This window comes from Jaculus jaculus, unplaced genomic scaffold, assembly GCF_020740685.1.
Source record: "Jaculus jaculus isolate mJacJac1 unplaced genomic scaffold, mJacJac1.mat.Y.cur u25, whole genome shotgun sequence".
Lineage (NCBI taxonomy): Eukaryota > Metazoa > Chordata > Mammalia > Rodentia > Dipodidae > Jaculus > Jaculus jaculus.
The window spans coordinates 3,826,634-3,849,077 of NW_025423515.1; the positions used below are offsets into that span (position 1 = coordinate 3,826,634).

Genomic DNA, 22,444 nt, shown 5'->3' on the forward strand with positions numbered 1-22,444 from the left:
AGGGAACTTTGTGTGTCATTCTCAGGTATGCCATTGGCAGGTGTTTTTTTTTTTTTTTTCAAGGTAGGGTCTTACTGTAGCCCAGGCTGACCTGGAATTCACTATGGAGTCTCAGGGTGGCCTTGAACTCATGGCGATCCTCCTACCTCTGCCTCCCCAGTGCTGGGATTCAAAGGAGTGTGCCACCATGCCTGGCTCCATTGGCAGTTTTTGAGATAGGGTCTCTCGGTGCCTGGAACTCACCAAATAGGCTAGACTGGCTGGCCATTCAGCCCCAGGGACTCTCCTATATCACCTCCCTAGTGCTGGGATTACAAGCCTGCAGGGCCACACCTGGCTCTTTTATATAGGTTCTGAGTATCAAACTCAGGTCCTTAGGCTTACAAGGCAAACACTACCCAGTAAGCCTAGTCCCCAGGAATATTGTTGGTACCAGGTCTTGCTATATATATCCCAGGCTGGCTTTGAACTCATGATCCCCCTGTTTCTGCTTCCTGAGTGCTGAGGTAACAGATGAGTGTCACTATGCCCATCTGCACAGCTCCCTAGTCCCTTTCCCCAAGAAGTCTTTCTGGATCCCAGGTCACTTCCCATCACTGTCATTGCCCATGCAGCACATCATTCCTCCATATGTCTTCCTCCAAATTTAGAGATCTCAAGAGCAAGATCCATTGTGCCCCATCTCTGCCTGGGCTTAGCTCTGAGCTAAGATCACCTCAAGTTTGTAAGCAGCTGCTCAGAATCCAAGTTTCACCTACACCACACATGAAGCTATGCCTCCCACGTGCGTAGCCTGACTTCCTGCTTCTAGATGTTTCTTGCAAAATATCCTGTGTCCAAGAGCCACTTTCTTCCCACAATGGGTGTTCACCAAGTGCACTGTCTCCAGAGCCCAGTGATGGACTTTTCCCTAGAGATCATCATTCCAGCCTGCAGCCTTAAATAGTGAGAGAGGAATGTCTGGGATCGGTCCCCTCATCCCAACCAACAATACCCTCCCTGGCCAAGCCCAGTCTAGTTTCCTCAGTAGGGGCCTCCCCAAATTTCTCACCTCCTCCCAAGCACCTGTGTGGTCTTCCCAGTCCCTTCTCCTCCCCTTCACTTCCCTCAGACTCCTGGTCCTGATAGGAGCAGCAGCACCCAGCTTCTTGTTACTGGCCATTACTGGGTGCTTTGTCTCTGCTATTCCTTTGAAAGAGGGGTGACAGGACAGAAAAGGCCACGACATTAGGATGCTGTAAAGCTTTTGTACTATTTATAAATTCCTTCAGACATCATAAATATAAGAATGTCCCTGTAAGTTTCATCTCTTTTAATTATGTATAATGTAATTATACATACAATGTAAATATACATTACACTCCAATTAAAAAATATCACTTCTGTTCTCAGGGCTGCTTCCCATCTCAGCACTCCTAACACACCACACAGACACACACACACACGCACGCACTTCTCCATTCCAGGTTTTCATGTCTATCTCTTGCCTTCCTGTGTTACAGAACTTTGCAAGGGAGGAAGGCAATATTTTGATTCCAGCTCCCAGCAAACCAGAGATGAAGGAAGGGAAGAAAAGAGAAAGGAAGAAAGAAAAAAAGGGGGAAAGGGAAGAGAAGGAAGGAAGGAAGGAAGGAGGGACAAGGGAAGGAGGATAGTGCTGCAGAACCCTGGCCTGAGCACAGTCAATCTCTGTAGGCTGACCATAGTCAGGCACACACAGTGGGCCTTGTGGGATCTTCTGGCATCAGGAGTCACACCATCACACCAGGCCTTCTCAGGCCCCAGGAGTCCCCGCACTTGTTCTCTGGGAAAGTGTGTGTGGGTGGGGGAGAGGCAAGCTCTGTGAGTTGCAAAGGTTCTGCTTTATTATAGCTGCACCCTAGGTACCAGGAATCCCTGCATCTGCTCTCTGGGTATATCCGGGGTGGGGCACAGGCTCTGTGAGCTGCAAAGTCCCTGCTTCAGCACAGCTGCACCCCAGTGTCCATGCAAAAGACACAGCTCTCACCTCAAAGGGGGATTGTTTAGTCTAGGGCCAGATATGAGTGACCATGGCCCAGGAACACAGATTTAGGTTTGCCAAAATTCCATGTTCAAATGCGTTAACAGTTTTTTGACGTTTTTATAGTTACATAAGTCAATTCATAACTTAAGGTGCATTTGAAACACGCTGGCTGACCATCAGGTAGGCGGGTTTTAGCAAGGCAGGGAAATCAGAGGCTATCTGAAGACATGCTTAGTCCTTGGGTTGGTGGAAGCTGGTCGGTCAGTACACAGCTGCACCTCGGGTCTCAGGAGCCCCTGCCTCTGCCCTCTGAGTGTTTGGGGGCGCACACGCTCTATTCTCTGCAGAGTCCCTGCTCCAGTCCAGCTGCCCCCTCTTCCGCCAGCCGCGCCCCCCCTGACCGGTGGACGGCCCCGGCCCCCCCCGCGGCGCGGGCAGTGGAACCTCCCGTGACGTCACCGGTGGACCCCCCTGCGGCGCGGGCAGTGGAACCTCCCGTGACGTCACAGCGCTGCGCCTCAGGCAGCGGCTCCTCAGGGAACTCGTGAACTTTAAAAAGGCGAGCGCGGCTTCCTTCTCCGACCTTCTCCCCAGCGGCTCGCTGAAGAGGAGGCGGCAGGGGCGTGTGTGAAGCCGGGTAAAGCGCCCAGAAACCGTGACGTGAAAGGCGGATCGTGAGCAGCGGAGGAAGCGGCGGCGGAGCTCCTGTTCCTGAGACCGAGCTGCGGGATGGCGGGGGAGGCGGCCACGGCGGGCCTGTGCGCGAGCGAGAGCGCCCCGCGGCAGGTGGGAGGACCGCGAGGGGCCGCGGGGACCGGGAGGCGCTGGAGGAACCCGGGGTGGGCTGGCCGGGACCCACGAGCTCCTCCCTGGAACGTGAATCCTTCCGCCCAGACCACACCAGCTCCGGCGCACCCCCCCCCCCACACACACTTTCTCCAAAACCTGGGCGCGGCGCACTTCTGTAACCCCAGTGGGAGGCAGAAGTAGGAAGGACAAGTGTTGATGGAAAGTCTGGATTATATGGAGACCCTGTCTCAAAGCATAAGATCAAAAAGGAAAGAACAGGGGCAGATAAATGGAGGAAGATAAGTAAAGAGGAAAGGGAGACAGGGAGAAGAAAAAAAGGAAAAGGAAAGGGAAAATGGGGAAAGGGAAGAAGAAAGAAACGGAACCCGAAAAAGAGTGGGAAAGGGTGAAGAATAGAGGGAAGGAATGAAGTGGGAAGGAAAAGGTGGGAAAGGGAAGAGGAGGAAGGAAAACGAGGGGAAGGGGGGAATAGAAGGAAAAGGGAGGAAGAATGAAAGAAGAAAAGAAGGAAGGAGTGAGTGAGGGAAACAGGGAAGAATGGAGAAAGGAAGGAGGGTGAGAGAGAGAGAAGTAAGAGAGGGAGGAAAAAGGGGAAATGGAAGACGAGAAAGGGAGGAAGGAAGAGCAAGGGAAGCAGGGCAGGGCTGCAGAACTCAGGCCTGAGTGCAGTCAGTCCTCGTGGGTTGACCATAGTGTTGTCAGGCACACACACTGGGCAGGAGTCACCTTGTCCCATGAGGCCTCCTCAGGTCCCAGGAGTCCTGCGTCTGCTCTATGGGTAGGTGGGACGAAAGATCCCTGTGAGCTGCAAAATCCCTGCTTCAGTACAGCTGCATCCAACTCACTTCTGCAAGCCCCCTCAGCTAGGCTCCACCCCCGCTCCCATACCCAGGGCAAATGGAACAGCCCTTGATGTCACAGCGCTGCAGCTCAGCCAGAGCACTGCGCGGAGGCGCAAATGGCAGGGAGGTAGCAGCAGAGTTCAGTTTCCTGGGCCTCTGTGTGGTGAGATGGTGGTGGTGGAGGCGCCCCGGTGATCTCCTTGCAAGTCAGACCTCTCAGCATCAGGTAGGAGGGTCAGGTGTGGTGAGGGGCCATGTGAGCTCCCTGGTGGCGCAGCGAGGACCCCTGGCCGCAGCCCAAAGCCAGCTCCAGCGTGCCGCCTCCAATGTCTTCACCTCCCCATGCCGGTTTTCTGACCTCAGTGTGATGTGCTTGGAGACAGCGCCTTCATTTTCCTGGGCATATGGACAGAAAGTAAAAACCAAGTGTTAGGTACTAAATGCTAGAAGGAAAAGCAGGAAGGAGAATAAGTGAAGTCTGGCTTAACTCAAAAACTTAAAAGCTTTTGGGGTGTGAGAAATGGATATCCATCAATACTGAGTGTGATTATGAAAACGGGGATGTCCTAAGTTTAATAAGCTCACTCTGATATGGGGAAAGGTGTCTACCTAAGGTACACATGGCGCGAGGCAGATAGAGAATGTTAGAGAAGTCACTAGACCTGTGAAGAGATGACAGTTTGGGAGGGGCAGGGTCGTGTTGGGGGATGGCTGACACTTCATGAAGGGAAGAATAAGTTAGGTACTTGATTGAAAGGAACAACAGGGTATTCCAGGCACAGAAATGCCTTGCCTGTTATTTGGGTGAGACCTTCAGATTGGTTAGTTAATGTGATACTTAGGGTGTATATAGGAATTTAGAAGAAGATGGCATTAAAGAGAGGAGTGATGTGATTCAAATATCTCGTGTATGTGTGGGCACGTGCACACCACAGAGTACATGTGGAGGTCTGCGGACCACTTCTGCTTTGCTGTACACTAGGTTTCAGTCTTTTTACTAGGTATGCTCTTTGTTGTTGTTGTTGTTGTTTTTCTTTTCTGCTTCATATGCACCATGCTCACTGACCTTCAAGCTTCTGGGTTGTCCTGTCTCCACTTCTGACTGCCTTGGAGTTGGTTTGCTGTGTGCATGTGCCCTTATGTGGATGGTGGGGAATTGAACTGGAGTTGTGAAGCTTGCAAGGAAGTACCTGTAACCATTTCCTTAGACCCCCTCATTTGATATGTGGGTGTGTGAGACCTATTCAAATTCCTGAAATGGCACACATCAAACCTCCCTGAACAAGGATGTTTTCTGTGATATAGCTCACAACATGGCCTGAAGCACACAGCCTAAATATGAGGCAACGGGCGGGCCACCATAGGCTTACATGAAACTTACATGCATGGTGTGGCTTCCCAGCCACTGGACAGGAGAAAGGAGAGAGCTAGTGGGTAGAGCTCCAAAGACAAATAAAACCATCACCCCGTTTCTCATAGTGAGGACATCCTGAGAGGCTGGTCTTTCTGATCAACAGCTCAATGTGGATATAAACCACATCCTGGTTCAGGGAATTACAGATCAGCAAGCAGGGAAAAGAAAAAAGAAAAAGAGAAGAAAAACAGGAGAAATTTAAGGTTAGGCTTCATCTCACCCTCTCTAGAGCCCTTCAATTCAGGTGCTCCCCCTAAGGTCCTCTTGAGGGTTCCACTTTTTAGTCTAACTTTCAGGATGTAGAATTCTATGGTACCAGTTTAATTTGGGTGCAGTTTTGTGTTACCCCTACACACCCTTCCCCTTGCCCCACACTCTATGCTCCCTGTTGTCCAAGCCTCTAGATGCTATTCAGGCATGTTAGCAACTGAACTGATCCAGGTTAGGAACTGCAGATGAGTGAGACCATGTGATGATTATCTTTCTGTGATTGTGTGAGTTCACTAAGAACAATCTGTTCAAGTTTGGCCATTTTTCTACAAATTTCATTGTGTCATTTTTGTCTTACTGCTGAGTAGAATTCCATCGTGTAGATATACCACATCTTGGTTATCTATGCATCCAATGATGCGCACCTGGGATGATTACAGTTCTTAGCTATTATGAATTGAGCAGGTATAAACATGGTTGTGCAAATAGATTTTTGAGTTCTTTGTGGATTCTGGATATTAGGCTTCTGTTAGTGCTCTAGCTGGCAACATTTTTCTCCCATTCAGTGGGTAATCTTTTGGCTCTGCTTATGATATGTCTGTGCAAAAGCTTTTTAACTTCATGAGATACCATTGGTTGAATGTTTTTGAAAAAAAAAAATTCCTTTTTTTACTTTTGGTGTTTTGAAGTATGGGTCTCAGTCTAGCTCAGGCTGACCTGTAATTCACTCTCTAGTTTCAGTGTGGCCTTGAACTCACAGTGATCTTTCTATCTCTGCCTTTCAAGCACTGGGGCTAAAGGTGTGTGCCACCACACCAGGCTGAGTGCTTGTTTAATTTCCTGGGTTACTGGGGGTTTTGTTCTAGTTTTAGCCTAGGTTGACCTGGAACTCATTCTGCAGCTCAGGCTGGCCTCCATCTCATGGTGATCTTCCTACCTCAGCTTGTTTATTTTTACTCAACACATGGATATAGGCACAAGTTCTTGCATAAGTCTTGTAACTGACTAAGTGGAATGATGCCAGATACAGTGGCCTCTTCCTCCTTTCTTAGAATCCTCCAGGGCTGGAGAGATGGCTTAGTGGTTAAGCGCTTGCCTGTGAAGCCTAAGGACCCCGGTTCGAGGCTCGGTTCCCCAGGTCCCACGTTAGCCAGATGCACAAGGGGGCGCACGCGTCTGGAGTTCGTTTGCAGAGGCTGGAAGCCCTGGCGCGCCCACTCTCTCTCTCTCCGTCTGTCTTTCTCTCTGTGTCTGTCACTCTCAAATAAATAAATAAATTTTAAAAAAAAGAATCCTCCAGATTTTGAATATATAACCACAGAACTCTACATCTGCAAACATAGAAATTCAAGATATGTTATTTTACTTTTATTACTGTTTATGTGTCTGTATTTATGCATGGAGGTATGTAATGTTTGTGATGGTGCACGTATCATGGTGCATATGTGGAGGTCTGAGGAAAACTTTGGGTTATCTATCTCTCCTTCTAGTTTTGCTTGAGGTAGAATATCTCCCTTGTTTTCATTGCTTCATATGCACCAGTTTAGCTGGCCCTAAGCTACTGGATTCTCCTGGTTCTGCCTCCCAGTGCAGCAGGTGAATTGGAATCACAGATGCATGGCACTCCTTTGTGACTGGCTTTATGTGGCTGCTGTAGAATTGCGCTTAGGATGGAAGACTTGTAACATCTCTCCAACTCCCTTTTATTTTAAAAATGCTTATTAAATATATTTAAAACCAAACTGCATTTTTTTTTATTGGTATGTGAAGCTTAGAAAGCAAAAGGTTTTTGTAATGCATATTATAAAGATCGGGGCAAGAGCTCTGAAGCACACAGCCTAAATATGTGATAGTTTTGTTTAAGAGCTCTGCCTTGCTAGATTGTATCTCCAGTACCACAGAAATCAAAATTACACGACATAGAATGGATACTGTAAAAGCCAGTCTTGGGGCTAAGGAGATCGCTCAGTGGTTAAAGGCACTTGTTTGCAAAACATGTTGGCCTGGGCTTGATTTCCCCAGTTCCCACATAAAACCAGATACACAAAGTGGCATATGCATTTGTAGTTCACTTGCAGTGGCAAAAGATCCTGACATGTCCATATTCTTTTTCTGTACCCCTCCCTTCACAAATAAAATGAAAAAAAAAAAATTCCCACTTTATCATTTAGCATTAACAAATCTGCTAGTACAGAGAATGCCATTAAAGATGAAAGAGATTGGTAACAAGAACAATATTTGAAGACATAAGGGAGGAAAAAAAAGAGACAGAAAAGTCATATCAAAACTATTGAAATGGAAAGCCAGAGGGTTTTCTTTCTTTGCTCATTTTGTAGTGCTAGGGATGGAACTCAGGGCCTCTTGCATGCTAGACACTTTAACACTGTGCTATACCACATCTCTAAACTAGAGATTCTTCTTGCAAACACAGTGCTGATAGAAACCACTAACAAATCCTAATATGCCAGTGAGCTAAGGATTTCCTATCAACAACCTTTCAATGGCAGCTGAATATCATTTCCACCCCTCCCTCTTACAGAAAAATAGGGACTTAGACTAAAATTCTGACCAATTTTTTTGGTGGTTGTTGGTATTGAAAATGGGACAGCCTTGCTGATTTCTTTCTCTCTATATATTTGTCCTTTGCATATAGAAAAAGTTACTGATTTTTGTTCATTGATTTTGTATCCTGCTGCTTTGGTGATGGAATTTATCACCTTTAGAAGTTTTGAGATGGAGACTTTTGGGTCAATAAGATCATGTCATCTGCAAATAGGGCTAACTTGACTTCTTCCCTGTCAATTCAAATCCCTTTTATTTCTTTCTCCTATCTTATCACTTGGGCTGGTACTATGGTGAAGAACAGTGGTGAGGATGGGCACCCCTCTCTTGTTTCCAATCTCAGTGGGAACTCCTTGAGTTTTTCCCTATTAAGTATTATTTGGACTTTAGGAACTTTATATATAACCTTTTTTTGTGTGTTGAGATATAAATCCTCCATGCCTATTTATTCCAGTGTTTTGATCATGAAGTAGAGTTGTATTTTGTCAAAGGCTTTCTTGCATCAATTGAGATGATCATGGCATTCTTATGGTTCAGTTCATGTATGCTGTATATTATGTTGACTGATTTCCATATGTTAAACCAGCCCTGCATCCCTGGGATGAAGCCTGCTTGATCAAGGTGGATAATACTTTTAATATGTTGCTCAATTTGGTTCACAAAGTGTTCAGGATCTTTGCATCTAAGTTCATTAGGGATATAGGCCTATTGTTTTCTATCTTGTTGCAACTCTGGTTTTGGTACTAGGGTGATGCTAGCTTCATAAAAGGAGTTGGGGAGGAATCTCTTGTTCTCTGATTATGTGGACCAGTTGAGAAAATTTGGTTTCAGTTCTTCAAAGAAGGTTTGATAGAATTCAGCTGCAAACCATCTAGTCCTGGACTTTTCTTTTGGGGAGGTTTTGATTACCTTTCAATCTCCATAGATGTGATAGTTTTGTTTAAGAGATTAATCTGCTCTGAGCTTAGTTTTGGTAGGTGGTAAATCTCTAGGAATACTACATTCTTCCAAATTATTGACTTTTGTGGAGTAGAGGTTTTGGATAATTCTTTCAATGTCATTGATGTCTGTTGTAGTCTTTCCTTTTCCACTTCTGATTTTATTGAGACTTCTTGTTTTCCCTCCACCCCCTTGATCAAATAGTCAGGAGTTTATCAAGCTTGTTTATTTTTCCAAATTACCACCTCTTCATTTAAACAATTTTAAAAATTGTTTTCTTAGTTTCCAATTCATTAATTTCTGTTCTAATCTTTTAATATATATATATTTTTTCTTGATAAGTTCTGTATTTACAGACAACAAACCATGGTATTTCCCTCCCCTCCTCTGCTTTCCCCTTCATAACTCTGCTCTCTGTCATATCCCCTCCCTCTCTGCATTAGTCTCTCTTTTAATTTGATGTCATCATCTTTTTCTCCTATTATGAGGGTCTTGTATAGGTATTGCTAGGCACTATGAGGTCTTGGATATTGAGGCCAGTTTCTGTCCAGACAGTTGTATGTAAGAAGTGTTACCCTTCCTTTGACTCTTACATTCATTCTGCCACCTCTTCTGCAATGGACTCTGATATTTGGAGGGTATGAGATGCTTCAGTGCTGGACACTCCTCAGTCCCTTCTTCTCAGCACTATATTGCCTTTTGTTAATTTGAGATTTCTCTCTCTCTGTCTCTTTTTTGTTTCTTGATCAAATAGCTAGGAGTTTGTCAATCTTGTTTGTTTTTCTAAATAACCAGCTCTTCATTTAAACAATTGTAAAAATTGTTTTCTTAGTTTCCAATTCATTAATATCTGCTCTAATCTTGATTATTTCTTTCAATCTGGAGGTTTTTGTGTTCGATTCTTCTTGATTTTCCAGCACCTTTAGATGTAAAGTCAGGTTACTAATTTGGAATCTCTCTCACTTTGTAATGAAGACATTTAGGGCTTTGAATTTTCCCCTTATGACCTTCATTGCATCCCATAAATTTTGGTAGGTTGTATTTTCATTATCATTGAATTCTAGGAATTTTATGATTTCATTTTTGATTTCTTCCATGACCCATACACTGTGTAAAAGTGTGTTTAGTCTCCAGGAGCTGGTGGAGTTCTTGATATGTCTCTTGTTAATTTCTAGCTTTAAAGCATTGTGTTCTGACATGATGCAGGAAATTACTTCAATTTTCATGACTTTATGGTCTAATGTATGGTTTATTTTGGAGAAGGTACCATGGACTGCTCAGAATAATGTGCATTCTGTAGATTTGGGGTGGAAAGTTCTGTAGATATCTATTACATCTAGTTAATATATGATGTTTAGCTCTATTATTTCCCTGTTGATTTTCTGCTTGGATGATCTGTCTATTGATGTTGGTGGGGAATTGAAGTATCCCACTAGGATGGTGTTGGTGACTATTTTTGTTTTATTGTTGAGTAGATTTTGTTTTATAAACTGTGGTGCACCTGTGTTTGGTATATACATATTAAGATTGTGATGGGCTCATGTTGGATCATTTCTTTCAGGAGTAATAAGTGGATTTCTTTGTCCTTTTTGATTACTTTTGGTTTGAAGTCTATTTTGTCAGATATTAATAAAGCAACACCTGCTTGTTTTTTATTTCCATTTTCTGGGAATATCATTTTCTAATCTCTCACCCTGAGGAGGTATCTATCTTTAGTGGTGAGGTGAATTTTTTGAAGCTAGCAGATAGAAGGACCCATTGTTTGGATCCATCCTGATCGCCTGTGTCTTTTGATGGGTAAGTTAAGACCATTAGTATTTAAGGTTATTACTGTGAAGTTTGAATTAATCCCTGCCATAATGAGGTGTTTTATGGGGTTGCATGCTTTCTTGTGTTTTGTACTGTTTTGAGCCTGGTCTATTTTGGTTATTGTGATCTTGATTGCTCTTGAGATTGGTTGTTTGACTGTTCTGTGTGGAGTATTCCCTCAAGTATTTTCTGTAGGTTTGGCTTTGGGTTCACATACTCATCAAGTTGACTTTTTCATGGAAAATTTTTCTTTCACTGTCTATTATGAGGGATACTTTTGTTGGGTAGAGTAGCTTGGGTTGGAATCCATAGTGTTTTGATTTTGAAGTGTTCCATTCCAGGCTCTTCTGGCTTTCAGGGCTTCCATTGAGAAATCTGACATAATTCTGATGAGATTGGCTTTGTATGTTGTGAGTTGTTTCTCTCTTGTTAGTTTTAGTGCACTCTGTCTTTGTTTTCATTGTTTTGAGCTTTAACAATGATTCTTTTGTCTTGTCTGTCTGGTGTTCTGTGGGATTCTTGTATGTGAATGGGCCTCTTTTTTGAGAGATTTGGAAGATTATCTTCAATAATTATTTTGAATATCTTCTCTATGCCTCTGGCCTTATTTCCTTTCCTTCTGGTATGCCCATGATTTGGATGTTTGGGCGTTTTAGGGTATTCCACAGTTTCCTTGTATTCTGTTCATTTGATTTTTTGAAATAAGCCAAGTTTTTGGCCTCTCAGTCAATTTCTTCTGTCTTGTCTTCCAGGCCAGAGGTTCTGTCTTCTACATGAGTAGCTCTGTTGGTGAGGGCTCTAGAGCAGTTTTTATAATTTCTATTTGATTTTGTTTTCTGTTTTGTTATTTGTGTACTCTTTTTTAAAGTACAATTTCAATTCAAGTCCTAATTTTCTTGATGATTACTGGAGTTCATTCTTGCATTTGATCAAGACTTCATTAAACTTAATCAACCAGTTGTTGAGATCTTCCATTTTTTGATCCACCTTCTATTTATTCATATCTCTTTGGAGGGTTCTAACATTTTCTTTCAATCAATTTAATCCTACTGTCAAAGAGTGAATGCTCTAGGAGATGGTTCTTTTCAATTTCATTGATATGATTGTTGGTCCTTTGATGGTTTCAGCAATTCTTTTATTTTTTATTTTTTTGAGGTAGGGTCTCACGCTCACTCAGGCTGACCTGGAACTCACTATATAGTGTCAGGTTGGCCTCAAACTCTCAGTGATCCTGCTTCCCAAGTGCTGGGATTAAAGGCATGCGCCATCATGCCCGGCAAAATTTCTCTCTCTCTCTCTCTCTTTTTTTTTTTTTTTCCCCAAGGTAGGGTCTCACTCTGCCCAGGCTGACCTGGAGTTCACTATGGAGTCTCAGGGTGGCCTTGAACTCACCACAATCCTCCTACCTCTGCCTCCCGAGTGCTGAAAATTTCTCATTTTTATCTGACTTTCTTTTGTTGTTGTTGTTTACCCATTTTATGAAGACTATTTTATTGAGTAGGAAGCAAGATTTTGTCCTTTGGCCCATGTGCCCTCTGTCTCAGATGAACAGGGATGTTGGTACCCAGTTTTCAGTCAGGATACCAGAGCAAAAAGCCTGATTCCACAGCTCACATAGGGACAAGCCCCCCTTCCCCCAAGCAAGACACAATGGGACCTACCAGGACCACCAGGGGACTGAGGAGCCGGGGAAAAAGGATCTGGCCTACACACTCTGTGCCCACCAGCACACAGTCCAGCCTGGGAAACCTGGACCAGGGAGCTGGGAGGAAGCAGGAGCCTACTCTGTCCACACTGCTGCAACCACCAGAACACTGTTCATGCTGGGATCCCAGACTGGGAAGCTGGGAGGAGCTTAGGAGACAGGCATATGGCCTACTAATTCCACACTGCTTTGTCCACTTGCACACTTCCTGTGCAAGGAACCCAGACTAGTGAGTTGGGAGGAGCCAGGAGACAGGGGTCTGGCCTACTCATTCCACACTGCCATAGTCCCCATACACACTGTCCATGCAGGAAACAGACCAGGGAGCTAGGAGGTGCCAGGAGACAGGATCTCCTTGTGATCACTGTGAGCCCTGAAATTCTTTCCCACACTGGCCTGTGTTTTCTTGCCTGTTCCATCAGATTGAGGCTTGGATCTGCCTTTAGGTTGTTCACTTGGTGGCCACTTGTAATTGTTCATCTCCTTCCCTGACAATAATAATCAAACCAAAGTCACAGCATGTCATACATTTTCACATAGTCCCTGTGCTTTTCCCTGAACTGTTCTGGTATTTCCATACAAATGCTGCAAACTTTGTTGCTGGGGTTGAAGTTGGGAGGAATGCATTTGCTTTAACCATTCAACAGATATTTTGTGATGCCTAGGGTCATTTATTTAATTTACTTGAGGGTGGGTCATACAATGCTATACCTGACCTTGTGGGTGGGGATAGGGATGTTGCTGAGAACCCTGCAATGTGCATGTCATTCCCAAAACAAAGTCTATTTGACTCAAATTGTCAGTAGGGTAAAAAGAATACCAAGTGCAGTGGCCTGGACACATGAAAGAATCTGTAACTCTCAGGGGAAAATACGTGCTGATTTTTCATTTTCATTTTTTTTATCATGTGGTGCTGGGATGTCAAAACCCTGTTCGTATCTCAAGTGCAGAATAAATTCTTTATTCTGAGCCAAATATGAAGTCCGATGACCTTGGAACAGGTTTAGGTTACATCAAATATGATGTTTCAACATGGTAAAATTCTCAGAAATTTTTGTTTCATCTCTTTAGCCTGGTCTCATTCTAGCTCTGGCTGATCTGGAACTCAACTTGTAAATCATGATACCTTCAGACTTACAGTGATCTTCCTGCTTTGGCCTCTTTTTGTGCTGGAAGTAAAAATGTGGGCCACCCTACCTTTCTCATGGAATATTTATAGTAATATAGTGAGAAAGATATAAATATAGGCATTTTAAGTGCATTCATGGAAACATTGAGTAGAAAGTTTCAAAGCAGGGAAGTCTCTGCTAGAGTCCTTAGATGTTTTGTGATGCCATCCCTAGCTTATATGTTCATGGAAACTAAGATGTCTGATGGAACATTTCAAGAAGAATTTTACCTGATAGTGATGAGAATGTTAGATCAAGTGGAGAGGCAGGCTATAAGTACCTATTTATGGGGCTGAAGGTCACCCAACAAAATTTGGTTATAAACCTATAATGGGGTGCTAACCATCCAGAAAAGCCCTTGAACTCCAAACCCTAGGTTCATTTCTAATTTTAGTCCAAGAATTGAATAAGAAAAGAAAACTGAGAAAGATAATTATTAAATTATTTTGCTTACTAGGGATGTACAGCCAAGGAAAGGCACCCATGTGGCTAGAGATCCTATGTGGAGGGCTTCGGGAAAAAGCATGGAAAGAGGGCTGGAGGGCTGGCTTAGCAGTTAAGGCATTTGCCTGCAAAGCCAAAGAACCCAGGTTCTGTTCCCCAGGACCCACATAAGCCAGATGCACAAGGGGGTGCATGCATCTGGAGTTCGTTTGAATTGGCTGGAGGCCCTGGTGTACCCATCCTCCCCCACTCCTCTCTCTACCTATTTCTGAATCTCTCTCTCCCTCTCTCTCTCTCAAATAAGTAAAAATAAAATATTTTCCAAAAAAAACCAAAAGCATGAAAAGAAAAAAGAAAGTTCAAGGAGCTCATGCCATGTGGAGAGCTGGAGAGGATAAAGAACCAATGCAGAGAGCAAGGGCTAGGACTTCCTCCTGGCTGGGCCTGGGCTAGGGACTGAGCCAGACCAGGCCCAGCCGCAGTAAAAACTCATCCATAACTGTAAGTTCCCAAGTGATCGGGGACGGTGAGCCCTCTCCTGGCACAAAGGTATTTATAACCTTAGGGTGGTGGATTGACTCCTGGCCCAAGTAAATCAAAGCACCAGCTGGTAGGTTAAGACTAGATAGAGGCTTCTCAGGAAGAAATTAGCTCTGGCAACAAGTTCTGGGGTCCGAAGCTAACCAAAGACAATGTTTAAATCTTATGAAAGACCTCCCTCCCAGGAGGGGGTCTTATTTGTTTATCAAAAACAGGTCTCTAGGGAACTAGACAAAAGATAAGAAGTCAGCCTGAGCTTTTTACTTTCAGGGGTCCAGTCACCCTAACCCTACCCACCTCTCTAACCTGTAATGGACTAGCTTTTCACTACCACAGACTTTTCTAATCATTCAATCAGCTATGTAGAATGTTTTAACACTGGCACTGCTGTTTTTTTTTGTTTTTTTTTTTTTTAATTTGGAAGATTTTTTTTTTTCAGGTTTTTTTTATGTTTTTTTTGAGATAGGGTCTCACTCTAGCCCAGGCTGACCTGGAATTCACTATGAAGTCTCAGGTTGGCCTCGAACTCTTGGCAATCCTCCTATCTCTGCCTCCCTAGTGCTGGGATTAAAGGTATGCGCCACCATGCCTAGCTTAATTTGGAAGATTTTGAAAAAGACTTTATATAATTTTCCTTTTCATGTTTGAATACAGTTCAATCATGAAGATATATTTACTTGATGTTTTCTGTTTTAAGGATATGTGAATTTTTTTTTGATTTTTTAAATTTACATTCTTTTAAAAATATCTGCCTGCCTGCCTGTCTGTCTGTCTGTCTGTTTATCTATCTATCTATCTATCTATCTATCTATCTATCTATCTATCAATCATTGACAGCTTCTATACTTATAGACAACAATCCATGGTATTTCCCTCTCCTACCCTGCTTTCCCCTTCATAACACTGTTCTCCGTCACATCCCCTCCCTCTTTCCATTAGTATATCTTTTAATTTGATGTCATCATATTTTTCTCCTATGATGAGGATCTTGTGAAGGTTTTGCTAGTCACTGTGAGGTCATGGATACTGAATCCAACCTCTGTCTGGACAGTTGTATGTAAGGAGTGGTACCCTTCCTTTGGCTCTTACATTCTTTCTGCCACCTCTTCCACAATGGACCCTGAGCCTTGGAGGATGTGATAGAGATACTACAGTACTGAGCACTCCTGTCACTTCTTTCCAGCACCATGATACCTTCTTAGTCTTCCCAGGGTCACTGTCATCTGAAAAGAGAAGATTCTATATACCAAAACTGAGAGTAGCATTAATATAAGGGTATGAACATTAAGAGAAGTGCTTACTGGGCAGTGTGATGAGCATAGTTTATACATTTAGCCAGACAGCAACAGACGTTACATCCCTAGGGCTCATGACTGCCCCTGTTTTAAGTTTTCAGTGTCAGAGATGTATTCCCTCCTATGGAGTGGTCCTCTAGTCCAATTAGAGGACAGTTGGTTTCCACCATGACAGACGTGCCACTGTTACACATGTTGGTTCATTTGTCCTGGCTGGTAGAATACAAGACTTGCACTGTTGAGTATCTCCACTGGTGATTTCTCTCTCTCCCATTGAACTGCATACAGAATGGCTTCCTCCAGCTTTCTGTCAGCTGGTCTACATGGAGGAGGTTATCAGCTCAGTTCCAGCAGGGCTTCTCCATGGTCTTGAAGCCAAAGCATGTGGAGTGTTCAGCAATAGGGTCTTACCATCTATTCCTGGTGGGAAACCAAGGGCCTCGGCAATGGCCTGTAATGTTTTGGGGGCTTCAGGGACCTCCTTGGCCAACAACCTACTGGAAGGTATCTCAACCCTGGCACTGAAAATTTTCTAGTAACAATCTATGGCTTCAGAGTGTTCCGTTGTCCATAACAAGTAGGTTTCCATGTGATGTATTTATGTTCCCTTAGATTTTGATTAGCCTTCCGTCCACCTTTCCTTTACTCAGTCTCTTACCCTGACCTCACTTAAGCCATTTCACTCCTATTAATCTATTCTTCTACTTACATATATACAATACCATGCTCCTAAGTACACCCCTCCCTTCCTTTCTCTTCCCTTTATATCTCTTTTCTAGCTTACTGGCCTCTGCTACTGAGTTTTCTTCCTACTCACACAGAAGTCCAATCATCTGTAGCTAGGATCCACATATGAGACAGAACATGTGACATTTGACTTTCTGGGTCTGGGTTACCTCACTTGGTATAATCCTTTTGAGATCCATCCATTTTCCTGCAAATTTCATACCTTCATTTTTCTTTACCATAGACTAGAAATCCATTGTGTAAATGTGCCATATCTTCATTATCCACTCATTAGTTGAGGGTCATATAGGCTGGTTGCATTTCCCAGCTATTGTGAATTGAGTGGAAATAAACATGGTTGAGCAAGTATCTCTAAGGTAATGAGATGAGTCCTTAGGACATATGCCTAGGGGTGCTATAGTTGGGTCATATGGTAGGTCTATTTTTAGCTGTCTGAGGAACCTCCACACTATTTTCCACAATGGCTGGACCAGATTTCATTCCCACCAAGTGTAGAAGGGTTCTTTTTTCACATCCTCACCAGCATTTATGGTCATTTGTTTTCATGATGGTAGCCAATCTGACAGGAGTGAGATGGAATATCAATGTATTTTTAATGTGCATTTCCCTGATGACTAGGTATGTAGAACCTTGTTACATTAGATTGGTTTCCTGTGTTTTTGATTTCTTTGATTTCCCCTTTTACTCCTTTGATTTCCTTTTGACTTCTTTGAACATACTTAAAATCATTCTTTTGAAATTTTTTTCCGGCATTTCCTCTAACTCATTCTCACCAAAGTTTATTTCTGATGTATTAATATTTATTTTTGTCTTATTATAAAATATTTTATTTTTATTTATTTATTTGACAGAGAAAGAAGGAGAGAGAGAGAGGGAGAATGGAAGTGCCAGGGCCTCCAGCCATGGCAAACAAATTCCAGATGCATGCCTCCCCTAGTACATCTGGCTAATGTGGGTCTTGTGGAATTGAACCTGTGTCCTTTGGCTTTAGAGGCATGCACTTTAACCACTCAACAATCCTTCCAGTCCTTATTTTTGTCTTTTATTGGCCTCATATCATTAAGTTGGTTTTGTTTCTTCTTTGATTCCTTTGATTTCCCCCCTGATTTCTCTGAACATATTTATAATAATTATTTTGAAACCTTCTCTGGCATTTACTCCAAATCAGTCTCACTGGAGGGCATTTCTGATGCATTAATAATTTTTGGTGGATTCATATTGTCTTGAGTTTTTGTGTTTCTTATGTTACACTGTGCATATTGTTACATCTTGGATTAATTTGATGCTTGGGCCCTCTATTCTTAGTTCCTGCAGTACTAGCCATTACTCCTCCCATAGCAGCAGCAAGCTTCCACACACATGTTTGTTGATGTCCGTTATCTGACCACCACAGTCCTGAGTCCAGTCATCCAATCATTTTGCCACTCTGTTGTACTCCCTATGGCACCTGCTGATCCTGACCAATCCCTAATATATCTATCAGAACCTGTCACATTATATCTGATATATTTATTCCCTATACATTTTGAACCAAGGGGTGTTACCTTCATAGCGAATAAAGTCCTCCGGAGGGCTTCCTCCTGAAACCTGCTCTCCTTTGGGAAGCCAAATAGAAATTCTACTTACTACCTTCTTCTTGCTCCCAAGGTGGTGCTGCACACTAATATTCCTTTTCTCCACCTTAAGGGATCCTAAGTGATCTGTTTTAGAGAAACATATCGGGATGCCAAGACCGCGACCTGAATATGGACTCACGCTCATGCTTTTCTCATGCATCCTTATATGTCTGCTAGAGGGGGTACCCAACAATCAGGTATTAATCAGAACTATAATTTCCTTTTCTTCCCAAATAGCAGGATGCAAAAATGGAGGATCAGGAACATAAGTCCAATAGGTTTCACTGTTCGTGAGATGTAGATGGCAGCACATCATCAAGGTCAGCAGCATTTTCATGACTGTTGTCTTGGTCAGTAGTAATTTGATGATAAGCAGCAAGAAGGTATGTAATTTGATTGTTATTTCCTGCAAAATTTCCTTCCCCAGTAAGCATGTCATACTTCCAAGCACCATTTCCTGCTGGTTGGTTTTACATAGCAGTCCTTTTGCAAAGATCATAAAATTCCACTTTCCAATAATCCCCTCCGAATAAACAAGCTTTACATAATGTTTTCTAATCATCTGGAGTGAGAATCTTTGCGGATTAAGCCTCTATAACTGACATGGTAAATGGGGCCGTAGACCCATATTGTGCAGTAGATAATTTTAATTCTTTTACCTCCTTAAAATGAAACCGTTCATGTTGCTTCATCCTTTGTCCATTCTGCTGAAATTCAGTTACTGGATATGCTAAAGGGAAGGCTCGCGCTTCCTCATCACCCTCTTCCATAGCCATCTGTATTGCCCTTTCTAAAGGTGAACAACCAAAAACAGGCTGAGCAGGGTGTAAGGAAGATATTTGAACATTCCTGGTGTCTCTGTTCTTATGAATGTTATCCAACTCCTTTTTAAATTTCTGTTTCTCCTTTTCCAAAAGTACTCTCTCTTTTAGACCTGCAATCTCCTCCCTCAAATCTGCCATAAAAATCTGAGCAGAGGGCTGGGGGCGGATGGAAGTGGCGACTCCCAATCTGAATGATAATTGGCCGCTTCATCCTCTAAGTCTGCCTCCTCCTCTGTATCTAATTCGTCTCCTTCATCACTATCTTCCTTACAGACTTTTAGAGTTTGCAATGTCCTCTTTAGCTCCTGATACATCTATCACTGGTTTTTCTTGCTCAGAAGTCTGACTTCTAATTTCTTCCATAACATCCTTAGTATGATCTAACATCTGTTTTACCAAACTGTCCTTGGTGCCGGATTCTAAAGCATCCTTTATTAAAGACCATAGGGAGAAGGCATCATAGGAACTTTGTTAGGGCCATGAGTATGTAGATAATCATTTAGCTCGCCTCCCACCTGTCCCACGCATCTGAGTCAACATTTCCCTGTTCTATAAACCAAGGGGTTGTCTTGTTTACAACATCAAAAAATTTTCTTAAGGAACTTGAAGCAATCCCAATTCCCTGTGCCTTTAAAATATCTTTAGCTACAGCTATTAGCTCCTTTTTACTTTTTTTTTTTTTTTTATTTGAGAGCGACAGACACAGAGAGAAAGACAGATAGAGGGAGAGATTGAGAATGGGCGCGCTAGGGCTTCCAGCCTCTGCAAACGAACTCCAGACGCGTGCGCCCACTTGTGCATCTGGCTAACGTGGGACCTGGGGAACCGAGCCTCGAACCGGGGTCCTTAGGCTTCACAGGCAAGCGCTTAACCGCTAAGCCATCTCTCCAGCCCTCCTTTTTACTTTTTTGCTTGTCCCATATCGCCAACTGACCTTTTCCTAGAAGACCGAAGTGGGCAATTTTGGGCTTCGTAGTTTCACTTTATGTCCGTGCGACTCCTTGTTTTTCACGTTGGCGTTCCTCACTGAATCCCTCGTACTCAAGTCCCTGTTCGGGCGCCATGCTGTGCCGACCCGCGGCACAGAGTTGAACTGTACCCGAGGGAAGGAGCAGGAATGAACCTGGGACAAGAACACAAGGAATGGAGCCAAGACAAGTTCTGATCAAGGCTCAAGATTATTCAGGCAGCTGCAAGCTTTTAAGCATAAGCACTACCTCTTACAATACCAGCAGTCATGCGATAGTTACAAGACATCTTTATCATAGCTAAAACTTTCTAACCAAGAACTTTCTCACAGCCCAGGGCCATAGCGGACATACTGTGCCAGGAACATTGTGTACATCAGCGCTTCTGTATCTCTGGGCCTCAACCTTGAAGGCCAGCAGTCAAAGAACAGTCACAGCTCCCAACAGTATTAGATGTATCAGTCAATCTGCTGTTGTATATCTTCAGGGTGGGAGTTTAAGGTGCTAGTTGTGGCTCTAACACTCTCAGAGTAATGACCCTAGATATTGCGCTTGTCTGCTATGAGAGTATTCAAGAAGGCCGAGTGGAACAAAATACAGGCAGATTCTAAAATTTAACTAAACAATTTACACATTCAGTGTAAAACAGCACAGGGTATTTATGCAAAAGTTGGTATGATGACTAACAGATTCTCAAAGTCACAGTCCCTTAGGATGTGTGTTGCCCCACACCCTTACCCTGTCAACTAGGATGCTAAGATATCTGGTCTGTTCAGGGTTCCAAGTCAGCTAGTGACCGTGTGAGACCCTTCCCTGGTGTCGTCCCAGTTACCTTTTGGGATGATTTTGGTCTTAGTTATGCTGCGCTCCTGCTTGGTTTCCTCTTTGTTGTGCTGTGGGTTCAGGTAGGCCGGCTGGGCCGCTGGATCATTGCTCTGATCACCTGTTGGGTGTCGTGTGGGTGAGCTCTCTTTCCCAGGTCTCTGCTGCTTGCTGGCACTTACTCTGGTGGTGGGGGAGAGGAGGCTGTGGATGGTGGCAAATGTTTTCCTGCTTGTTCTTCCTCAGGAGCTGCTCCTCCATTCTTCCCTGCTGTCCTCCCTTCATGTTTCTTGAGTTTGTGAGGAGCTCCAGTGTGAGTGGAGAGTCTCCTCACTTGCCTCTTCCTGTGCCTCAGGCTGAGCCTGATGGCTGGAGCCATGCAGAGCTGGTGCCAGTGCTGCTGGAGCCACTTGTGCCTGCTTCTGTGGGCTTCAGATGCTCTGTGTCTCTCCTACTTCTCTGTTGCACTTGGTGATTTCCTCTCTCTCCTACTTCTCTGTTGCACTTGGTAATTTCTCATACAACTCACTTTTTAGTAAAACAGTATATTTTGCCTTTTTGTTTTGCTCTGTTTTGTTTTTTGCTTTTTCTCCCCTCAGCTGCTTTGTTGTGGTTCATATGCTGACATCTTAACCAGAAGTTATGAACTTATTTTGAATGATTTCCATTATTATTATTTTTTCTTTGGTTTCAAGAAAAGGTCACTTTGAAAGTTCCTTCCGGTAGTTTCTAGAGAACATCCTTAGACCTACTCAGGGACTGTCATTACCTTAGGCCCTTTTCTGCCCCGTCCCCAGTTTCTAACACTGCAGAATCCTTCCCATTGTGTGCAACAGACTCTCACCCGGTTGCTGCAGCTCTTCACAGTGCAGCTCCTTGCAGGAGTTGGGCCTCTTCACTGCTGCCTCCTTCCCTGCCTCTACTTCCCTTCATCTGCCACACACTGAGGGTTGAACCCACATGCCACTTAGAGGAATGATGCATCTACTTTTTCAAAGCAAGCAGAATTTTGGGATGTTTTCTTTGTATATCTTTTTTTTTTTTTTTTTTTTTTTGAGACAGGATATCAAGTAGCTCAGTTTCCCTAACCTTCACTATGTAGCGAAATATTGCTTTGAATTTTCTTTTGTTTTGTTTTCTTTTCTTTTTTTTTTTTTTTTTTTGAGGTAGGGTCTCACTCTAGCCCAGGTTGACCTGGAATTCACTATGGAGTCTCAGGGTGGCCTTGAACTCACGGCAATCCTCCTACCTCTGCCTCCTGAGTGCTGGGATTAAAGGCGTGCACCACCACACCGGCTTGAACTTTATTTTCTAAATATTGTATTTTTATTCATTTACTTATTTGAGAGAGAGAGAAAGAGGGAGGGATGGAGAGAGAAAAAAATATGAGTGAATGGGTACACTATTGCCTCTAGCCACTGCAAATGAACTCGAGATGTGTGTGCCACCTTGTGCACTTGGCTTTATGTTGGTCCTGGGAAATTGAACCTGGATTCTTTGGCTTTGCTCGCAAGCACCTTAACTACTAAACCATCTCTCCAACCTTGCCTTGAAGTTTGGATGCTCCTGTTATCACCTACTTATTGCTGGGATTAGAGGCAAGTAACAATATTTCTTGTTTATGTGATTATTGATACTGTGTCTTGAACTCAAGGCTTCATGCGTGTTAGGTAAGCACTCAATGTACTGAACCACAGTCTCTGCCCTGTTTCATTCTTTTTCA

General features: G+C 43.5%; 1 protein-coding gene across 2 annotated transcripts in view; it reads left to right on the top strand.

Annotated features, from left to right (window-relative positions):
* The first annotated feature begins 2,547 nt into the window (after positions 1-2,547).
* Positions 2,548-22,444, top strand: part of LOC101609365 (zinc finger protein 850-like) — a 73,910-nt gene continuing 54,013 nt past the window's right edge. For both annotated transcript variants that reach the window (XM_045141417.1, XM_045141418.1), the window contains exon 1: positions 2,548-2,791. In XM_045141417.1, the coding sequence (XP_044997352.1) occupies positions 2,735-2,791 (57 nt within the window). In that variant the 5' untranslated portion in view covers positions 2,548-2,734. The remainder of the gene's footprint in view (positions 2,792-22,444) is intronic.